This window comes from Dasypus novemcinctus, chromosome 13 (assembly GCF_030445035.2).
Source record: "Dasypus novemcinctus isolate mDasNov1 chromosome 13, mDasNov1.1.hap2, whole genome shotgun sequence".
Taxonomy (NCBI): Eukaryota; Metazoa; Chordata; class Mammalia; order Cingulata; family Dasypodidae; genus Dasypus; species Dasypus novemcinctus.
Genome location: NC_080685.1, coordinates 48864813 through 48888037, shown reverse-complemented (window position 1 = coordinate 48888037; position 23225 = coordinate 48864813). Strand labels below are relative to the sequence as shown.

At 36.0% G+C, this 23225-nt stretch overlaps 1 protein-coding gene and 1 long non-coding RNA gene across 2 annotated transcripts in view; one reads left to right on the top strand and one right to left on the bottom strand.

Annotated features, from left to right (window-relative positions):
* GORAB (golgin, RAB6 interacting) overlaps window positions 1-15843 on the bottom strand; it is a 30577-nt gene extending 14734 nt beyond the window's left edge. Inside the window, exons 1-4 of the mRNA XM_058310107.2 lie at window positions 15692-15843; window positions 7893-8247; window positions 5291-5392; window positions 2471-2611 (exon numbers count right to left, since the gene is read on the bottom strand). Coding sequence (XP_058166090.1) covers window positions 2471-2611; window positions 5291-5392; window positions 7893-8247; window positions 15692-15752 — 659 coding nt within the window. The 5' untranslated portion in view covers window positions 15753-15843. The remainder of the gene's footprint in view (window positions 1-2470; window positions 2612-5290; window positions 5393-7892; window positions 8248-15691) is intronic.
* A 34-nt stretch (window positions 15844-15877) lies between these two features.
* On the top strand, window positions 15878-18753 carry LOC131280921 (uncharacterized). Its single transcript, XR_009188625.2, has 2 exons — window positions 15878-17855; window positions 18588-18753. It is a non-coding gene; the product is annotated as an uncharacterized lncRNA (long non-coding RNA).
* The last annotated feature ends 4472 nt before the right edge of the window (window positions 18754-23225 follow it).

Genomic DNA, 23225 nt, shown 5'->3' with positions numbered 1-23225 from the left:
AATGGATGATGGTGATAGTAGCACAACACTGTGAATGTAATTAACAAGACTGAATTAATATATTTGTATGTGGCTAACGGGAAATTTCAGGTTGCATGTGTCAAAAGAAAAATTTGAAAAAGAAAGTTCATGGAACTGCACAACACCAACAGTAAGTTCTAAATTAAACCATGGACTACAGTTAATAGCACACTTATAAAAATGTGCTTTCATCAATAACAAATGTATCACACCAATGCAAGGTGTTAATAATAGGATGGTATATGCAAACCTTGCATTTTTTTTTTTTGTATGATTTCTCTTTAAACTCACAACTTCTCTATTTAAAACAAAAAACAAAAAAAAAAAACCCTCCAAAACACAATAGCTATGTTCCATATGCAGGCATTCTCAATATTAAAATCTGGTCTGCATAGCATATGGCAGTAATGATATTGTAGCTGAAAACAGCAGCAGCACCAGCAGCACCAACTCTCTCAAGCTGGCTTGTTCAAAATGTTGGTCTCCTCAGAGATGTGCACCCTGACAATCCTCTATAGAGGCCAATTTAAAAGTGAATTCTGGCCTATTCCATAACCAAAAAACCCAGGGACATTGTACTGTACTATCTACAGAACTAAGATAATTTTTTATTTTTAAAAAATCAAGAAACTCTCCCACAGAAACTGACTGTCCTGGGGATTACCTTCTTTTAGGTTTCTGGACAATGATGTTATTTCACAAATCTCTAATTTCTCAATAACCACAAAAGCAAGTACAGGAAAATGGCCTCAATTTTAAGTATGAACAGAAAGACACAACCCTGGTTTTAGTCACAATTCTTTTTGGCTTCTCTTTGAGTTAACTGAAAAAGCTTAGGCTTTTAAAATAGCCTCACAAAATATCCATTCACAGACAACTATATCTATGCCAGTATGAGAAACTGCCATCTTAAACTCATTAAGCAAAATCAACTATATAAAAACATACTAAAATTTTATTAAGAATATTTATCTATATATAATGGACTGTTTTCTCCTTTAATTAGTAATCTCACCGCCTCTGTGGTTCTTTGAGTGCTAAAACTATGACATTTCTCATATATAATATTCAAAAGCAAAGGTAGTGTTCTTCAGCTCCACTAAAACAGATTTAAAACATAATAAGACTGTTTTTCTATTGAGGTACCCAGTACTGTACCATACATCTGAATAATTCACATAAAGGACCACAAAGGAATAAAAATATCCCTCTGGTCAACTCACATTATAGATGACAAAATGTGCTACAAATGGAGGCTTAATTCAATCTTAAAATCTTTGCTACTTCCTCAGTGACCTTATTAACCCTATTAACGGAAATCTGAAACTTTCAGTTTCCAACTACTGATGCTATTAGTTTAAGAAGTTAATTAATAAATACAACCCACTAAGTATAACAGCAAATGGTAAAACAACAATTATAAAAATCCCAAAAATCCCAAGGATAACCACAAACTCTTTCACAAACACTAAACAGTGAATTGAAAATGATGACCAAGTATTTCCGCTTTATTAAAATGTTATATAAACATTCTGATGCTGTGGTTTACCCTGGACTAATGAGGTATTCTGATTGATTTCTAGTATTAGAAAGATGCAAAACTGAGTCATTAACACAACAATTCCTTGTGAAAAAAACAAACTAGGATGATTAAAGCAATGTTGAGGACTGAAAACTCTGAAATTAGACTTAATTTTTTGCCCTTTTATCTGCCTGCAAAGTCCATGTAATTCTTTACATATGTTTAATTCATTAAAAAAATTCCATGATAATTTTTTTCTCTGAAAAAAAAAAGCCAATGGTTGAAACCAAGGAACATATATCAAACCAATTTGTACAAGTATAATCAGAAAGAAAAAAAAATGAGAGGAAAAGTTTTAAGTTTCTAAGACAGTTGCATTTTCTTTAAAATACTCGCGTTTTTATAAAATAAACTAGATCGTCTTACTTTGATGAAAACTGAAATGAGAACTAGGCTTCAATTACTTAAGATCAGTCTCAAATAATCAAAATTTCTAAATGGAAAGACTTGGCATTACAATAATAGAGTTTTATATAATTATAATAATAAGAGTCTTAATCATGGTTCTGGGACTTAATATACCTATGTGCCTTGGGGGCAAGTTACTCAGACACTGAGAGAGTGCTATGTGACACCTACTTTGCCAGATCCTGGAAGATTAATAAAGCAGAGTCCCAAACCTTAAATAGGAAGACTAAATTGTAAATAATATAAGAAATGTTCTAACAAGGTAAACCAGTAGGAAAGATTTAATAAAGTCTTTACAGAAGAGGGAATACTTGAATTAGCATGAAAAAGGAATAAATACAGCACCTAATGGGGTTGTTGTGAGATTTAAATGATGATACATAAAAGCTCCTGACCCAGCTATCAATGGACATTAATTAAATTGGACTCCTTGTTCAGAGTTGAATTTTCCCAACGCACCGAGCATACGAATAGTCTAGGCTGGCCTGATCAATACGGTTCCTGAGGATTCCAATGTCAGCTGACACCATGTCATCTAAAGCCTGTAACTCCTTCTGGATCCGCTTTAGTTTCATGGTTTCTGCCTGAGTTCTTTTAGATCTAGAAAGTGAAGGACATGAATGAGGGAAAAAACATTTGTAAACCATGTATCCATATATAATACAAGTGAAAGAAGTAATATATGTATACACATATGTATACTATTAATACACCATATATACTCATTGTATATTGTATATACTGTATTGATTATAATTTAAAAGTTTTTAAAAACTAGAGAAAATCAGAAAAATTGGTGGTACCTTTCTGGTATATTTCTCAGAAACTGCATTTAAGAATTTTTCCCTTATTCTTCCTGCTAAGCACATATTTGTCTATACTCAGCAGACATCAAGAATGGATGCCATCATTAACACATACCATTTCTTTATATGAGAACATTTATTTGGTTTTTTAATTCCTTAGGATTCATTTCCATAAACTTTTATTGCTTTGCTTTGCCTACAGGCAAAACTACATGTCTTCAAAATTATTGAGGGCTCCACACCAAAAACTCTTTCCTTTGCTTGTTTAGAAGCATATCCAGCCTCATCATTTCTGAGACTCCTCACCACCTCCCAAGTACAATTTATACTTAAGAATTAACAGAACAAATATAAAATCAAACTTTATCACGATTTCACTCATCTCAAAATTTCACACACATCCTCCAGGGAAAAGAAAACTCCCACATAAAATCATTCCATTGTAACTTACATTAAGAATGAATTCTGGGACAACCACCACAACATGGAACCTAGAGTGCCTACAACTGAAAGCGAGAGGATTGCATCCAGTATCCATGAGGAATCTGAGCCTCCTCTTGACATAGAGGTGCAATGGACACAACCAATCCAATGTCCACAGAGAAAAGGTGGCATTGGAGTGGGAAAAGTGGACATGGTGGCTAATGGGTATGGGGAATGGCAGGAAGAGACGAGATGTGGAGGCGTCTTAGGGACTTGGAGCTGCCCTGGATGGTGCTTCAGGGGCAATCACCGGACATTGTAAATCCTCACAGGGCCCACTGGATGGAATGGGGGAGAGTATGGGCCATGATGTGGACCATTGACCATGAGGTGCAGAGGTGCCCAGAGACGTACTTACCAAATGCAATGGATGTGTCATGATGATGGGAATGAGTGTTGCTGGGGGGGGAGTGGTGGGGTGGGGGTGGTGGGGTTGAAGGGGTCCTCATATATTTTTTTAATGTAATATTTTTACAAAATCAATTAAAAAAATAAAAAATAATAAAAAATTTAAAAAAAAGAATGAATTCTGTCCCTTTACAGTACTCAAAAATTACTGACAGACACAATCCAACAGTATGTCCTATTTCTGCTCTGCCTTGTCATGAAATGATCAAGAGCCTTCCCCTGATTTCTATTCCATTATATATTTGCCTTTGGCTTCTGCCTACATAAGTTCACTTTCTAATACGACTCTTTTACTTAAACTGCATTGTCCATTTATTATTAAGACTCCAATCATGATATATTTCGCTATGTTTCTGCCTATATCATTGCTTTCTGTCTTAAATCAGAAGCACTCAGGGAAGATGTAAGTGCTGTACCTGTAAATCAGTTTGTACAATTTTCAGCAAAGAGCCTCCTTCTTCTCTCTTTCACATTAAGGATTTAGTATTTTAGTAAATACTTTTCAATAATCACTTATATGGGGGGAAAAAAGAGGGCACTACTTTTTTAATATGTTGTTCTTTTTCTTGAAACACAGTAAGAATTTCAGTAAGTTGTATATTCCTTATGCTTCGTGACCAAGGTATACCAGTAGGAAAGAATGATTACTTTCAAGTATATACAGTCCCCTGAAAGATAAAATTCTGAATTACTGTTATGCCCGCCTACTTCTCTCACCAACCCTTCCCTCTCCCCTGATATACATCCTAGCCCTTCTAATCAATAATAGCTTTGCCAGCCTTTTCTAGAGATCTAAACAGAAAACGCCACTGAGTACTTGTCTGTATTTAGTTCTCATTTTCACAACCGTTCCCTTATTGAGTAAGCTTTGCTTCCTAAGGATATAGAAGATTAGAAACTACAAACTAAAAGTTCAGAAAGTGGGCGTAGATGGAAAAAGTGGCTCTAATGGTAATGTTGCTGTTCTAACTTTCAAAATGACAGTAGAGGAGTAGGGATCACTGACAAACTGATACTCAGTATGTGAGAAAGAAAAACTGAATCTCACAGTATGGGGCAGTGCTCATAATGGTGCCCCTAGTCATCAACATAGGGTTAAATTACATCATGTATTTTCTATTAATGGCAACGGGATAAATTCTTTAAGAAAAATGTCTGTAGGGAAACACAAGATTTGTTGGAGTATAAGACACTTACCTGCAATACCTTATTTCTCTACACACTAGATAATTAAGGCATACCTACAAAATTAAAACTTGAATTTGTTACAGTTTACATGTTTGTTATTTACTGCTTCTTCTATGAATGTGTAGATGGTTAACACTGAAAATGCTGATACTGATCCTTAAGTTTTAATTGCATTTGTATTCATAAATTCATTAAGACCTATGTCTATGAAGTCCTACTTAATAAGTTAAAGAAAACTGGAATTAAGATATCACTTATGAAACAATTTAGCCTTAAAGTAATGTTTGTAGGGACAAAATATCAGTTGATTAGGACAGCCCTGGCAAAATAAATGTAAAACACAAAAGAACTGATTGCAAGTTATAATCAACATTTCCTGGTTCAGGTACCTCACCTTTCTGCAATAGCTTTGGCCAAAAAAGCTTTTTTACGTTTGTTTTTCTCTTCCATTAGCCGTTGTTCTTGTTGGAGGACTTCCCAGCGAGATTTTTCTTGTCTGAGGAGCAAAAAAAGTATAAAACGAGTTGAGAGAGACTACTATCCCATCCCACACCTTATCAGTCTCAGTCACATAAGAATAAAGTTTAATAAACAAGATCATGTGTATTTTCTTGTAAAAATCCTTACAGGAACCCATCTGCTGCTCACTATTTTGTTCTAATAGGAACAGACTGATCTAAGACTTACATAAATTGGTCCTTGAAATCCATTATATATATATAATGTAGGAACCCTGACTGGAAGCCAGGGTGCTGTGCCTCTTTTCTTACACAAAGCAAGTTGTGTGAGTTGTTTCTATTATATGTAAAATGGAGGTCAAAATAAACTGGTAACTGATGTTAGCTGTTATACTCTTACCTTTTAGAGTTTTATAAGGAGTCTCTACCATCTTAATATCCTTAAGATAATAATCAGTTTACTTCATAATTTTCTTTCAATTTGCTAACTTATTTATAACTTTTGAACTCTTCTAAACAGAGTGATGCACTGCGATCTGAGACTTGAATGCTGGCCTAACAAAAATACTCAAAGATCTAAAAATATGAATTATCTTCAAATCTGCCAAACTCTGAAAGAAGCATATTGAATTTTCCCATAAATTTAAGAACTTCATGTCAATTCAAACAGGGTAATGGTAAAACCATTCCTACTATGGTCATTTCTTCATGGTCTTTTTTACTAGTGGAGGCATCTCCTCCAGTCACCTTAGTTCCAGCCCACCCACGGCTCTATCCCAATCGGTCTTCAATGTTGACACCTAGGTTTTCTCCAACCAATATTCTGATTCGGTCACCTATGCCTCAAAGGCCTCCATGGTATTCTACTGTTTTGGGAATTGGCTAGGCAGGCATCCTTTGCTTCCACATCCCTTCTCATTTCCTTAATTCTCTACTATTTTCTGGCCTATCCTTTGCCTCACCCAGAGTACTAAGCTATTGTCATTGCTGAACATTCTCTAGGATATAGCTTTCCTTTCCCCTTCTTAAACCTCCAAATTTCTCATCAGTGGCTCCTCAGATTAACGCCCTTCTCTAACAATTTTCCCCGTTACCTAAAAAGAATATCATTTTCCTAATGACATTGGATGTAAATCATCCAGCTTCATTGAAACTTATCCACTACTCCTCTCAGGCCTTTGCTGGTAAACTATACTTAAAGACATTTACATGTATGTACTTGTTAAACGTTTATTTTATAAGTCATGTGATTTATATCTTTTGTCAAAATGATTTCTTAGTTGTAAATTCTTGGGTAAGGAACTATTTAAACTCACAGTGCAGATCAGCAGAAATGAGAAAAAAAGTAAGACACTTTGGAAATGAAAAACTCAAGAAATGGAAAACAGAAACAAATGCCATTCTTCCTCACTTATGAGCTATAAATCAGGAAGAAATAAAGAGTAGATATTAGAACATAAGCTATAAAATTTAAAAAAAACTAATTCTGATAATAGCAAGTCATAGAATGGCAAATTCCGTAAGTGTATGGCTAAACTAAAACATATAGGTGATTTCTGATACAAATATAATGTTAAATATAGGATTAAAAAATCTAAGGATGCAGGTGAATCATATAATTAGTCCCCACAACTTTCTACACTTTTCCCTTAACCATTCCTTCTTTAAATTTTTTCACAAGTACCCTTTCCTGGGTCACTGGAGACCCAATCTGGAAGCTTAAAAACAGGCTCAAAATACATAGGAAAAGCTACTTTTGGAGAATGGAGAGGGCAGAGATTTTGGACCCAGACATACTTACATGTGAACCCAATTTTACTACTTATTATCATTGAGAAAATATCTTTTTTACGTCCCTGATACCTCTCTGTACTAGGAAAATATGTGTCGCAAGGCTACTGTGAAGCCTAGATGACATGATACATAAACTGCCTAGTACTGCCTGGCATATATTAATACATTTAGGAGGTATCTATTTTTTTTTTTTAAGATTTATTTATTTCTCTCCCCTTCCCCACACCCGCCCTGGTTGTCCGTTCTGTGTCTATTTGCTGCGTCGTCTTCTTTGTCCGCTTCTGTTGTCAGCGGCACGGGAATCTGTGTTTCTTTTCGTTGTGTCATCTTGTTGTGTCAGCTCTCCCTGTGGGCGGCACCATTCTTAGGCAGGCTGCACTTTCTGTAGTGCAGGGTGGCTCTCCTTACAGGGCGCACTCCTTGCACGTGGGGGTCCCCTACACGGGGGACACCCTGGTGGCACAGCACTCCTTGCGCGCATCAGCACTGTGCATAGGCCAGCTCCACACGGGTCAATGAGGCCTGGGATTTGAACCACAGACCTCCCATGTGGTAGACAGACACCCTAACCACTAGGCCAAGTCCGCTTCCCCAGGAGGTATCTAATTCTCAACAGTTTATTCAACATATTTCTAGGCTTGAATATAAAAGAGAAAATGTTAAAAAAAAATTTATTTCCCAAAGCCCAATGGGGAAAAAATGGTAAAATGGAAAAAAAAAAAATGGGTATATAGACTTACTAACAATTCCATTTTCTTTTTCTCCAATTTGCAATCTGTCTTTGAAGGAAGAGCCTCAACTTTTTTGCGTATATCATGAGAATCCTCAAGTCCCAGTTCCCTTGGTGGACTTTCAATACCCTCTTGTTTCCCATCACCAAGAGAAGAAGTGATTTTAAGAGGACTAGGAGGAGTAGGGGGAGTAGAATGTCTTTTCTGGGAATTAAATCTTTGATTTGGTGTAGAAACAAGCTGTTCTGGAGGTAATGAGGTTGATCCATCTTGAAGCCCAAGTTTTTGGCTTTGCTCCTGAAGAGCTTTCTCCCGCTGAAGTTGCTGGCGGCTTTTCTTCACAGGACGCCGCTGTGCTTCAAACGGATCTATATGAAAGAAGGAATGAGGGAAAAATTCTTATGTGTTAGCAGCAAATAATTACAATTTAAGAAAACAAAGCATTAACAACACTAAACTTTGATAATAAAACAACTCTAGAGAGTTTTCCCCACTCTGTTCTCTATCTTGAAAGCCCAGAAAAAAACAGCCATCTACCTATACTTTCACCAGTTCTCAGATCATACTGTTAATATTGAATAAAAACTGCCCTAGTTCTAAATTTGTATTTAGAGGATGTCAAACTGTTTATGGATTAGGCCTTAGGACACAAAACAAGGTCTCTGTTTTATGTTTTAACTCAATTTTTGGTAAAAAAATACAAACAACTGATTTTGATCAATTAGGCAGATAATTACATTCTCTGATAGTCTTAAATTTGATTTACAGTTCTGTCTGCTTTCCTGAAACACGATTGTGGCTGAGTTTTCAAATGAGCTTCTCCTCTCTTAAATTTTAAGATTTTAAAGCAAGCAGATACATACGTAAATGTACACAAAAATGTAATTGAGTGAAGTCTCTTATTTCTAGGAATTCTAGTTATACTGGAATCCTCTCCTTTTCAAAAAATCTTCCAGAACAATCCAAAATTGTATTATCCAAAGTCCAGTCAACCTCTAATTAATGTACGGAATCTAATTTCAATAGAAGCCTGAGCAAAGCAATACAAGAAGATAAAACAATTGAGAGAAAATAAAAAATATTCTAAAACTAAATAAAAATACTTCTTTTATTGTACTTTTTGGATTCTCCATGCCTTTGTTAGCCTCTTAGGGCAGACAACTGAAGAAGTTAATCTACATTCACATAATTAATAAGCTCTATAAAACGTATGTTCTATGGAATGACTGGGAAATGAAATTATGATGTCCTTGTAAACGAACAATTCAAATAGGACTTTTAACTTATGTATATTGAACTTGGAAACAACACAAGCTTATTATTTAAATTTCCCAACAGAGAGTTAAAATATCAGGAGTCAGAGTCCTGGCTTTGCTTTTGTCCAGCTCAGTAATCTCAATCAAATCAATTAATTATTTAATATCCTTTAACCTCCTAAGTGATTTTTTAAAAATTTTGTACACATTAAGGCTCATTCTTTGCTATAAATTTCTATAGGTTTAGACAAAAGCATAGCTCTGTGTGTCCACCATCACAGTATCATACAATACTATCACCTAAAAATCCCCTGTGGTTTTCCTCTTCATTCCTTCCCTCCTTCCACAAACTCCTTTGTCTCGATAGTTTTGCTTCTTACAGAAAATAAAGATGAATATCCTTAGACCTTAGAGTAAGGGAGGGCCTGGTTTCTCAGGATACAGAAAACATTGACTCTAAAAAAAAGATCCTGACAAACTAGAATATATTAAAATTAAATACTTAGCTCAGCAAAAGATAAAGTTAAAAAGACAAGTTAAGACAATGACAAGAGAAGGTATAGAGCAGGAGAAAATATCTCAAAACATCCATTTGATAAAGCATTTATATTTAAAATATACAAAAGACTTAAAACTCAACAATAAGAAAACAACCCAATTAAATAATGGGCAAAAGATCTGAATAGACATCTCAACGAAGACATACATATGAAAAATAAGCATATGAAAAGATTCTCAACATCATTTTTTATAGGTAATTGTAAATTGAAACAATGTGCTAGTACTACACACCTATTAGAAGAGCTAACATCCAAAAAAATGGGTAATACCATTTGCTGGTGAGGATGAAGAACAACAGCATCTCTCTTACATTGCTGGTGGGAATGCAAAATGATATATCAACTTTGGAAGCTAATACGTCATTTTTTTCTTTTTTACAAAGCTAAATAGGGAAATGGATGTGGCTTAACCAATTGGGCTCCTGTCTACCCTGTAGGAGGTCCAGGGTTCAATGCCCAGGGCCTCCTGGTGAGGATGAGCTGGCCCATGCGGTGAGCTGGCCCACATGGAGTGCTGGCCCATGCGGGAAAGTCCCATGCGGGAGTGCCAGCCAACATGGAGAGCTGGCACAGCAAGATGATGCAACAAGAGACACAGAGGAAAGAAAAGAAGACGACACAGCAGAATAGGGAGTTGAAGTGGCACAAGACAGTAATTGCTTCTCTCCCACTCTTAAACGTCCCAGGATCGGTTCCCAGAGCCACCTAATAGAATACAAGTAGACACAGGAGAACACACAGCGAACGGACAGAGAGAGTGGACAATGGGGGTAAGGGGGTCAGGAGGGAGAAATAAATAAATCTTAAAAAAAATAGCTAAACAGAGTCTTACCTTATGATCCAGCCATCATGGTCCTAGGTATTTACAAGATTGAGTTTAAAATTTTTATGATTTCAGTGGTGGATGATGACTGTGGTTAACAGTACAAACACAAGAATGATTCTCTACTACAAGGTGTTAAGAATTGAAATACATGGAAAAATACAATAAATGTAACGAATAGTCTATAGTTAACAATAATATTGTAATATATCTACAGCAATGGCAAAGAAGTACTATATCAGTGCTAAGAGTCAATAGTGGGGATATAGGATTTTTCCTTTTGGAGAAATAAAAACATTCTGAAATAGTTTGAGCTGATAGTTTGGAGTAATGAAAACATTCTGAAATGGTTTGAACTGATGAGCACAACCCTATGATAGAACTAAGAGTCACTGAAGGTACACTTTGGATGGAGTAAGGCTGTAACACAATGAACCCTGTGGTAAATGATTGGTTAACAGTACAACATGAGAATGCTCTCTCACATACTTTAACCAACACACAATTCTAATACATGGTGTTAATAGAATGGTTTGTGGGAAAAATTCACCAAATATAAGCTATGGACCATTGATAACAGTAATACTATGACGATGTTCTTTCATCATTTGTAACAAATGTATCACAAAAAAGTAAGGTGTTGATGGTAGGACAATTATGGCAATCCCATATGGTATGAATGACTGTTTCGTAAACCTACAACTTCTCAAAATAAACAAACTAATGAAATTTAAATCCACACAAAATTGTGCAAACACATGTTTATAACAACTTTATTTTCAGTTGCCCCAAACTGAAAGCAACCTGTATATCCTTTATAGGTGAACTGATAAACCAACTGTGGTACATCCATACAGTAGAATACTAGTCAAAGAAAAAAAGGACCTACCAAGCTACACAGAAACAGGGAAGAAACTTAAATGCAAATATCTAAGTGAAAGAACTTGTTCTGAAAAGAATATATACTGTACGATTCCATTTATATGGCATTCTGTAATAGGCAAAACGATTGAGACACAAAGTATCAGTAGTTGCCAGGAGTTTGTGGAAGGAAGGAAGGAACAGGAAAGCTGCAGATTTTTAGGTGATATTATTTTGTATGATACAGTGATGGTGGACACACAGTACTATGCTTTTGTTTAAACCTATAGAAACTTATAAAATAAAGAGTGAGCTTAAATGTACATACAATTTTTTTTAAAAATCACTTAAGTGGTTGAAGGATCCTAGGAAAGAATGTAGACTGTGACAAGAGAATATGACTGCATTACAAATGTATGAAACAATCTCACTGAATGGGGTGGGGGAAAAGGTACTGACCTATGTAATTTTGTAATGGATGAATGGAATCTGAAAGACTAATGGCAATAAGAACTACAAATAAGTACTGTATTGTAGTTGACAAAGCTGTTTCCCATTAGGGTACTGGTTAACAATTCTGATACTGCTAAATATTTATACTGGAATACTCCTGATAAGATGCAATGAAAATGGCATGTTATTTCTGTAGTCTTCCTTCCTACAACTGCAGTGTAACCATGAGGAAAAAAGTCATCAGAGAAATTCCAATATAGGGACATACAAAAACATACCTGGCCAGTATTCCTCAAAACTATAAAGGTTGTCAAAAACAAGTCTAAGAAACTGTAACAGCCAAGAGCAGCCTAACAAGACATGACAACTAAATGTAATGTAGTGTCCTGGATAGGATCTTGGAATAGAAAAAGTACATTAGGCAAATACTAAGGAAATATGAATAAACTATGGACTTTAGTTAGCAATATATCAATACTGGTTCATTAAGTTTAACAAATGGGTAATACTAATGTAAGATATTAATAAGAGGGGAAACTTGTGTGAGAAGTACATGGGAACTCTGTACTATCTGCTCAAATTTTCAGTAAATTTAAAACTATTCTAAAAAATAAAGTACTTTAAAAGAAAGACAAGTTACAAACTGGGAGAAGATATAATTGGCAAAGAACTAGTATTAAGAATAAAAAATCCTTATGACTGCTTTCCTTAAAATTGTGCCTGCCCTCAATATTTCACTTGCAATTTTTTTCATTATGAAATAGATCATACATCAAATACATATATATGAACATGTATGTATGTGTATACATAATCCACCTGTATGGGTTGTAATAACAAAAATCCAGCTTAAAAAATAAAACATGATTGTAGTAAACAGAATTACTGTTCAAGGACAAATATTTTGCCCCTCCTTTGGAATACACAAGAGAATTGTACTTCCTGCTCCCCAAGTGATATTACTTACTTTTGTTGAAAGAAATTTAAAATTTAAGTAGAAGTGACATGACACTTACTGGCTGAAGCATTTAAGTGCCAATGCTCAATTCTCAACCTTCCTTTCCTTCTGCCATGGTGAACTCAGCACCAAAAGATGGTATGGAGTGACTATGTGGACCACCTGCCAACCCATGCTAAAGCAAAAATAAATCTTTGTTATTTTAAACCAAGGCTATTTTAGGGCTGTTACTGCAAATTAACTTGGTTTAACCTGATTTTGTAATTACCAATACCTTTGAAATTTCCTGTCTATTTGGGTCTCCCTTTTCATATTCCCATCTGCCTACTACCCTGAATTTTGTGTTTCAATCTCCTGACTTTTTTACTTTTCCTATATCCCTAAAAGAATATGTTTTATATGCTCCTGCCCTATATAAATGGTATCAGACCATATATAATCCTGCAACTTGCTGTTTTCATACATTTATGAAATGTATACATTTCATATGCATACATATGACTATATGAAGTTACAGTTCATGTATTTCCACCAGTCTACTAGATAATTAGACCACAATTTATTTATCTGCTTTCTTGTTAATAAACAGTTGGGTCATTTCCAGCTTTCTAATATTATTTTAAAAACACTGTTAAAAACATTCTTGATTATGTTTCCCAATGTACATAGGAGTTTCTCTAGAGCAGGGCTTCTTAACTTTCTTTGTTCCAAAGAACCCTTTGCCAATCACATGAAAACCATGGACTCCTTACTAAGTCAATACTATACTGTGTATTAGTTAATAAATATATCACACCCACACCATCAAGTCCCCACAAGGATGGTTTTTTTTGAATTTCAATTCAAGCTCATGGACCCTCTTGTTAAGAACCCCTGCTCTAGAGTATTGCTGTCCTTATTTTTGCTGGCAACCATCCTCTTATATTATTTAATTACCTACTTTTTTAAGGTTAAAGAACAGCTGGAAGGGGCCTTATAAATTAAAGATCCAACTGTTCTCATTTACAAAAAGATTTAGGAGCAAAGCTGGGAGGTCTATATGCCAAACATTGTGTTATTACACTTCGTATGATAATATGCCAACCATTGTTATTACAGTTTGTTATAAAGATGCTAAGATGTTTTCTCTGTTCTCAAGGTGATCATAAACTAGTAAGCTGGTGCCCAGCCTCCAAGGTCTTGCTATCAAACGAGGGGCATTTCCCTTGGTAAACTCACTTTTGCTAATGTATAACCTCTGGGAAATCAAGCTTCCCCAACCTCCAGCATAGTGAGGTTCCTCCCACCTATGTAACAAGCTATTTTATAACATCTACTATCACATTATTTTATGGTTGTTTAATTGTTAGTCTCCTTGCTAGACTATAAGCTCTTTGAAGCCTGGGATATCTTGTTCATTTTTGTATAACCATGCAGAAGCTGATACCTGGAATTTGGGGCCAGATTAGAAGCAACAGTATCTATACTTTGTACATCTGAATAAATGGATGTTGAAACCACAGAATTTCAATACATCAAATTAGACAGAGTCAGTTAATTAACCATACACTGTAGTATAACCTTCATGACATTTTAAAGGCTTTTGGACCAGACAAAATTTCCCCCACCTATATAAATTACATTGCTCTACATTACAAATTTACTTCCTTTTCCACTTGTCAGCCCTACTAGATCAATCTCACATCTACGCTAAAAAAGCACAACCTACCTGAGCAATATCCAGTATTCTCACAACTCTAATAAAAGGAATGGCAAGGTTTATTTAATTTTCTTTCAAAGTAAACCCTATCAAAGCTCCTAGACCAGGTGCAAAAATTATAAGGATACTATAAATATACTTAATCAAAAGGATAGTTATCACTATCATTCATATGATCACAAACCAAAAAAAAACACTACGGAGAAACTCTTTCCAAGGTATAAAGCAGAGGCTAGAACATAAAAATGTATTCTGACCTTACAGCAAAGTAAATTATTTCTATGCCTGTTTAAACAGTGCCAAAGTGTTTCTGAGAAAGAACTAAAAATAAATTATGGTATAAAGAGTGGCGAAAACTGTGCACAGAAGTGATGTGCACTACCAGGCTTAACATAAGGATCTCTATGGAATAGCAAAGCATGGTTTTTTATCACTAATAGTTTTCCCTCCAAAATTTAGGCAAACTTAATTCCTTCCTCAAAAGATAAGCCCATTCAATGATTACTTCATTAAGCAGGAGGGGGAAGCAAAAATTTTTAGCTTACTCCTAAGTCTGGGATGTACACACCCAGACACCACACATACACGTATATATATCACATCTAACCACTCAAAGAGCTATTAGGTTTGTTGACTCTCGGAGTTGCAAAGTACTGCAAAAATCATCTAGCGAAGTATATAATACTCTAGATATATTATGATAAAGCACCGCACCCAATTTTTACGTTTATTCATAGCTCTATGCTTCCCTTTTTCCAGTCATTATCTGCTTGTGTAAGTTCATCACAATTCTAATATGGTGTGTGCCCCTCCTCCTTCCCTTACACTGATCCCAAACCTTTCAGCCACTGATCCATGAAAAAATGCTCTCTATAGGGGACATTTAGGCTTTTAGGCTCACTTACTCTCCCAAATTCCATTCCTTTCACAGTAGAAAGTCAAATCCCTGAAATAGATTCCTGAGCCTTCTTTCTTACAAGGAGACCCCAGCTGCCTGGGTCTGCTCCTCCCCCCGTGCTCCCACTTATCTCCAACTATGGAACACCCTCAATCCTAAATTCCTTCTTTGTGTCTCCCCACCCCGAAGTTCCCTTCTCAACACACACACCCTCTTCCCCCACCCCCCTTCTCCTCTGAAAACTCCAGTCCTCCTTTCTTTCCCTTAACAGACTCAACAATGGAACCTACGCACATCCCATTACCTTTAGTCTGCTTTAGCCTCCTCAGCTCCTCCTCAGAGAAGCCGGCCCAACCCCTCGCCATTCACCCTCGCCACCAGCTACCCCGACGTGCCCAAGCCTCGGCTCCCACACTGCCAACGCGACTGCCCAGGCTCATCCGGGTTTTACCAGGACGCGGCCGGTCAGCCAATCAGCGTTTCGGGCTCCGGACACAAGGTCCCCCTCCCGTGTTGTGAGCCCGGCTGCCTCGGAGGCTGCCTCCAGCGGTGCCGGACAAACTGCGTGAAGAAATCTTGGCCAAGCAGACATTTATATCCTCTGACATGGTTCTGCTTTATCTCCCTGTTTCTCATTCTCCTTGGGTTAATCGATTCAAGGGACAAGGGGTAAATGTTGATGGGGATAGGGTGAAGTAAACAGGCAGTTAGGAAGTGGCTACGAGTTGGTAGCGAAAAGAGGCAGGCGTAACTGCTTCTAGGGGGTCCTGTATAAAATCTGTAGGGCGGAGTTTTGTATCTGGTCTTCGTTGATGGGTACGTGCGGTCGATAGTGTGAATTGGTTTAAAATCCGTGTGTTTGATTAGAAGAGTGCGTTGGAGTAGTCCTTCAGAATAACTCAAGAAAGTGATCACATTTAGCCTTTTAAGTACTTAAGAGGGCTGGGGAATAGTTAGTAAAAGGGAGCAGGCATGTTTAACAGATTTCTCTGCATACCCAAGACTCGCGCAGGCCCTGGCGTACCCCAGATTTCTTTTGTTTGTGGGTTGTTTCCTTGATGTTTCTTTGTAAACGATTTTCGCTAACCTGCAACCTTTATCCTAAGGAATTTAAGTTTCTGGCATGTTACTATGTTCGGAGAAGATTGTATAAAACATCAGCGGAGAATGGGAAACATTTCTTAAATTCTCCTGCCTTGAGTCCTGATTCGAAATTCAAAGATTTCAGAGTTCTGGTTTGCTTTGAACACTTAACCTCTGCGGGCTTCTCTTTCCTCATTTTAAGCAGGTTTTGCAAAAATGATTTAAAAGAGCTCAGCCCCATCCTGTCGTTGTCACCTTTTCATTAAAAATTTTTTTTTGGCTTGCATTTAAAAACTAATTTTGCCTCTAGTGTGTACATGTTCTTATATATTGAAAAAGGGAGTAGACTGAAAACTAAAATAATACCCAGGGAAAAGAGTTGAAGTGAATTTTTCAGGTTTAGTTAGGTGATCAGAGGTGAAGGACATGTGGAATCTCCCTTGTAAACTCTGGGCTTTTAAACCTAAAGTGATTTTTGAAAATTGGGGATGTCACAGAGGCTTCATTTTAAACATAGGGTCATTTTTCATAACATTTAAAAACTAAAATGCTATCCGAAAGGATTGGAGAAGACAATTTCATTTTTTTGAACATAGACAAAATATAGATTTTCTAGCTCCAAAATAGGTAGCGATCAGTGGCAGTCCGGTTTTCCATTTACAGACAACAGCCCTCTAGCTCACCTAATCACAATATTAAACTACCTTGTGTGCCTCATGTTGAAATTCATATGTATCTAAATTTCCTTTCGCTCACTTTGAGTGAATTTCAAGAATTAAAAATAATCTTAATAGAGGTGGAAATTGTGGTCTTTTAAAAGATTTTGTGTTGGCCCTGAATGAGAACCAAAGTGTGGGTGAGATATGTTAAACAATAATAAAAACCATCTGTTTAAAATTATAATTTCCAGTTTGCAAGGTTTTAAATCTTGTTTGTTGTTTCTGTTGGCTCTGCCTCAAGGTGGCTGGTTTCTTCAAATGATGGATAATATTTTATTGGGAGCTTATCTTAAAAGAATTTCTTTATTATGTGGGAGTCTTCTGTGCCCTAGGTTGAGAAACTGTCTCTACACTGTGGTTTTGCTGGGCCTTAGAAGTATCAGTTGCCCTAAAACCTGTTTTCAGGTAAAATTCTCTACTTGGGGTATAAATCTGGATGCCATTCTCATATATAATACAAGCCTCGGGTGTCAATTTTTTATAGCTGTCTTTATAAAAAAAATCGTATTACAGATTATAGACTTCCTTACTGCTTTTCACTGATAGGCTGGCTTTTTCAATCCTCTTTTTATCAAATGGGCCATCACTTCCAGGTTCTCAACTTCATTACAGCCATCTCATCTTCAGATGTATGTAGAAATATTAGCGCCCAGTGCCTATATTCAGGTAGAGTACCCTTTGCTTTTGCTTGCTTTATGAGATTTTTATTAAAAAATTAATATTATATATTATTATATATTCAGCATTTTTATGTGTTTATGGCATGATGAGGACTATGTGTGACAACTTAGACTATTTTATTGCCTCCAGTTGATTCTCGACCATAGCATAATATAATCTTTTAAAAATAAAAATCTAATTATGTCTAAAACTGTTATGGTTTCCCATCATGCTTTGAATAGAATCCCAGTTCCTACATGATCCTGCATGATACAACCATTACCTACCAGTCTTATGTGACCATTGGGCTTTCTTTCTCTTTAAACCATACTTTCTACTCTCCATCCAAATTAGCCTTCCCAAATGGTCCATTGGTCCATGATAATACTTTCCTTATCTGACTGGTTCCTTCTAATTTTTCAGGTTTTTACTTAAATGTTTACTTAGTCTTTTTTGAAAACCTTATCCAAATAGCACCCCTATTTTTCCATTTCTATGTTCTCTATTGCTTTTATAGTACTAATCACAGTTTAAAATTTGTTTACTTATTTATTTTAGGTAATGGCTCTCTCAATTAGGCAATAGGTCCATAAGTTCAAGAATTGAATCTTTTTTTTTTTTTGAGGTACCAGGCTGGGGATTGAACCTGGGACCTCGTATGTAGGAAGCCAGCACTCAATCACTTGAATCACATCAGCTCTCCTAAGTCAGTCCTTTTGTTTTTGTTTTTGTTTTTAGGAGGCACTGGAAATTGAACTGGAGACCTCCCATGTGGGAAGCAGGTGCTCAACTGCTTGAGCCACATCTCCCTGTGGATTGCATCTTTTATTCAGCCAATGTGTAACAGAATATTGATGCCTACTAAGCACTCATATATTTAAAGAGTAAGCTTCTCTAAATCAAATATTGACTTGAAATTCATCTACACATTTATTGTATTTTGAGATTACTTACTTTCTAGTGTGAATTTCAATGACAGTGAATAACATTGAACCCATTTATTATTTATTGGGTACTTGCAGCTCTGAATGCATTGGTTAATAAACATCATTAAAATAGGTTGAGGAAGATGTCAGCAAGATGGTAGATTGAAAAATTCCCAGGTTTCACATCCCACAGCAACATTGGAAAACCAGCAGATACTGGCAAAATCAACTTCCTCAGAGCTATGGAAAAGTATTAAAAGGGTGTAGTAACTAGGCAAAAAATAATACTAACTTAAAAAGGGTAGGAAAACCTTGAGGTACTTTTACTAGTCCTTCCACCATCCACTCTCGAGCTTGGTGTTGTGACAGTTTGAGTTCCCAGTGTGAATCCCTGGTCCCAGTTTCCAGAATGAGCACAATAACCCTTATATACATGTTGGGGTTCATATCAGTCTGTACCAGTCCATGAGGTGGCAGCCTGAAGTACTGATCCAGGACATTTTTCTTTGTTTCACTGGTCCCAGAACTTTCTGTGGACATACACAGCAACTGATAGGGCTGCTAAAACACCATAAGAAAACAATCAGTCCACAGCTGCCTGGGGCAAAAGATTATTAGTTGAGATATATAACAGTGTGCAGGACCGGTAAGAAAGACTCTGAACTTCCTGGGGGAAGTTTGTTTTATACTCTCAGTGCATAAGGAGAAATTGATCAGGCCATGTACACATGTCCAGGGCAAGATGCATGCTCAAAAATACTTAAGAGGACCCTCTGCTTTTGCCTTGGGCTATTCTTTAGGCCACTACTAAAGGACAGCACAAGCACAGAATCTGCAAATATAGGGAAAAGTGTTTTCTTCTTACTTTTTTTAAATTTTTAGCTCCTGAGATTCAGGGTAATAATCGTCAAACACTAACTGAAAGCAAATGTAAAGAACAGAGACTTCAGTAACTGTATATGTCAAGTAATACAGTCCTTATGTAAATTGTTTGGAAAAAATCACCAGACAGATTATTATAGCCTTCAACAATAAGAAGAGGGGTGGGCAGGGAGAGAAACACAGCAAACCTTGGAGTAGGGAAAGATTTTAATTTCCAGAGTTGACACATTTGAATATTCATATATCCAGATTTCAACCAGAAAAATCACATTGTATACAAAGAATCTGGAAGAAGTGGTCCATGCAAAGAAGCAAAATAAATCAATAAAGATGATGACATTGGGTATAGGAGTCAAAAACTTTTAAAGAAAAGCTCTTAAAAGAATTCAAAGAGCTAGAGGAAAACACAAAGCACTTAAGGAAATTAGGATAATGATACATGAATAAAATGTGAATTTCAATGAGATAGAAATTTTTTAAAGTACCTAAACAAATACTGGTGCAAAAAGTTACAGTAACTAAAATAAAAATTCCCTAGAGGGGTTAAAGAACAGATAGGATCTGGCAGAGGAAAGAATCAGTGAACTTGGAGATAAGATAATGGAAATTTTCCAGTCTAAGGAAAGAAAACTGAACAGAGCTTAAGAGATCTGTGGGATAACACCAAGCATTCAAATATATGTATTATGGGAATCCAAAAAGGAAAAGAAAGAATGGAGCAGAAAGACTGTTTGAGGAAACAATGGCTGAAAACCTCCCACATTTAACAAAAGACACAAATACACACCTCCAAGAAACTCAAAGAAATGCGAACAGGATAAACACAAAGTGATCCACACTTAAGTAGTTATAATCAAACTACTTAATGCCAAAGACAGCAAGAGACAACTGGCCATCTACAATAGAGCCTAACTAAGATTAACTGTTGATTTCTTATGAGAAACCATGGAGCTGAAAAGGCGGTGGGATGGCATATTTAAAGCACTAAAGAAAAGATTACTAATGAAGACGTCTATAGGCAAACTTCCTTCAAAAATGATGGAGAGATTCACACATTCCTGAATAAACAAAGTTGAGGAAGTTAGTCACCATTAGACTTTCACTAAAAGAAATACTCCAGGGTATTCTTAAGGTAGAAAGGAAAGGGCACTATAAAGTACGTCAAGATGCATGAAGAAATACAGATCTTCAGTAAAGTTAATTAAATGGATAAATATAAATGCTAGGACTTTTGCATTTTTTCATTATAACTCTACTTTTTACTTCTTGCATGATCTAAACTACAAATGCACATAAAGTAATTTTGGTGTTGAGCACACAATGTGTAAAAATGTAATTTGAGACAAGAACAGCATGAAAGTGTGAGGGCGGAAGAGTATAGGAATAGTTTTTGTATACTACTGAAGTTGTTATCAAACAAAATTGTCATAGACTTAGAATGTTAAATTTATGCCCAGTGGTAGCTAAAAAGAAAATATCTAAAAAAATTAATTTAAAAAAAAGGAAATGAAAAGGGATTCTAAAGGGTTCACTTCAAAAGATCAAGTAAGCACATAAGCAGTAATGGAAAAAATGAGATATATTAAAAGGTATATTACTGTATAGGGTTCTGTAAGGAAACAGAACCAAGAGATATCTATAAATATGAGATTTTATAAAATTGTTTCACATGATTGGGGGGATGAATGAGTCCAAATTCCATAGGGCAGGCTGTAAACTGAGAACTCTGATAAATGTTTTTGAGGAGTTCTCCAGGAGAAACTGGCAGGCTGAAGAGGAGATGGAAATTCTCTTTTCTGACTGCTGAAATCATTACTTCTCCTTTTAAGACCTTCAATTGAAATCTCTTATTGCTGAAAGCAGTCTCCTCAGTTGATGGTGGATGTATTCAGCCATAGATGCAATCAACTTATTAATGATATAGGTCCATGAAATATCCTCACAGTAACAATTAGGCCAGTGCTTGCTTGACCAAAAAACTGGGTGCCATTAACTGGCCAACCTGAAAAATGAGCCTAACCATCACAGTGACTTACAATAACCAAAGTACAGAATGGTAGAAGTAAATCCTGCATTATCGGTAATTACTTTAAATGTAGATGGATTAAATTCTCCAAACAAAAGTCAGAGATCAGCAGAATGGATAATTAATAGAAAATTTTAAATTGAGCAAAGGATTTAAATAGATATTTCTCCAAAGATATACAAATGGCCAAGAAGCACATGAAAAGATGCTCAACATCGTTAGCCATAAGACAAATGCAAACCAAAACCACAATGAAGTACCATTGTACACTCACTGATGTATATATTATTTGAAAAAATGGAAAATAACAAGTGTAGGCAAGTATACAAAGAAAGGGAAACCCTTATGCGTTGCTGGTAGAAATGTAAAATTGTGCAGCCACTATAGAAAAGTTTGGCAGTTCCTCAGAAAGTTAAACATAGATTTACCATAAGACACAGAAATTCCATTTCTTAATTTATACACAAAAGAATTGAAAACAGGGACTTGAATGGATATTTGTACACTAATGTTCAAAGTAGCATTATTCATAAGAGCAAAAAAGTGAAAGCAAGTCAAGTGTCCATTAATAATTGAATGGATAAATAAAATATGGCATACACTTAATGTGGAATATTATTTAGTCATAAAAATGAAGTAGGTTCTGACACATGCTACACCATGGGTGAACCTCAAAGATGTCATGTTGAGTGAAATTAGACACAAAAGGACAAATTGTAAATAAAAGATCTATAATAAGCAAAAACATAGAGACAGAAAATAGATTATAGGTTACCATGGGCTGGGGGGTGGTGGTGGAAAATAGGGAGTCATTTTGTTGTTTTATTTTACTAAAGGCTTCCAATGCAATTTCCAGAAATGGATTGGCTTTTATAATGGGAATTTATTAGGTTAAAAACTTATAATTCTGTGGCTGGGAAAAATGTTCAAATCAATACATAAGGTGAAGCTCTCTCCCTGAAGGTCAGCAGCTAGTGATTCTGGACTCCTGTGATGTGGCAGGGCACAATGGCAACTCTGCTGGTCTCTGCCTTATTCTCCAGGCTCACTTTCTCCCTGAGCTTAGCTGTGGATGATCAGGCATATGACTATGTCTGCTCATCTCTCCCCTTTCCTCCAGACCTTATTGCTAGTTTTGCTGTGGGCTGCTCTATCTGTGGCTTTCTTCTCTCCTAGACTCATTGACTTCAACTTCTGAAGGCTTTTCTCTGTCACTTCCACTTTTTTCCCCGTGTCTGCAATTTTTATTTCTCATTTATAAAGAACACATAAGATGATTAAGACCTGCCCTGGGTCATGCCCTACTGAAGTGAAACTAAAAAATTCCAACCAGGAATATAGTAACTTTTCTGAATTCTGTGAGTCTTTCTAATAAACTAGTAAATCTGAGGATGGTCTTGGGGACCCCCAGCACACTTATTATTTATTTTAATGCCCATAGAATCTATAGTGATGTCATGTATCTAATTCCTAATACAGGAATTTTTTGTTTTGTCTCTTTATTCCCTTGAGTTTAATCATTTTTATTACTTTTTATCAAGC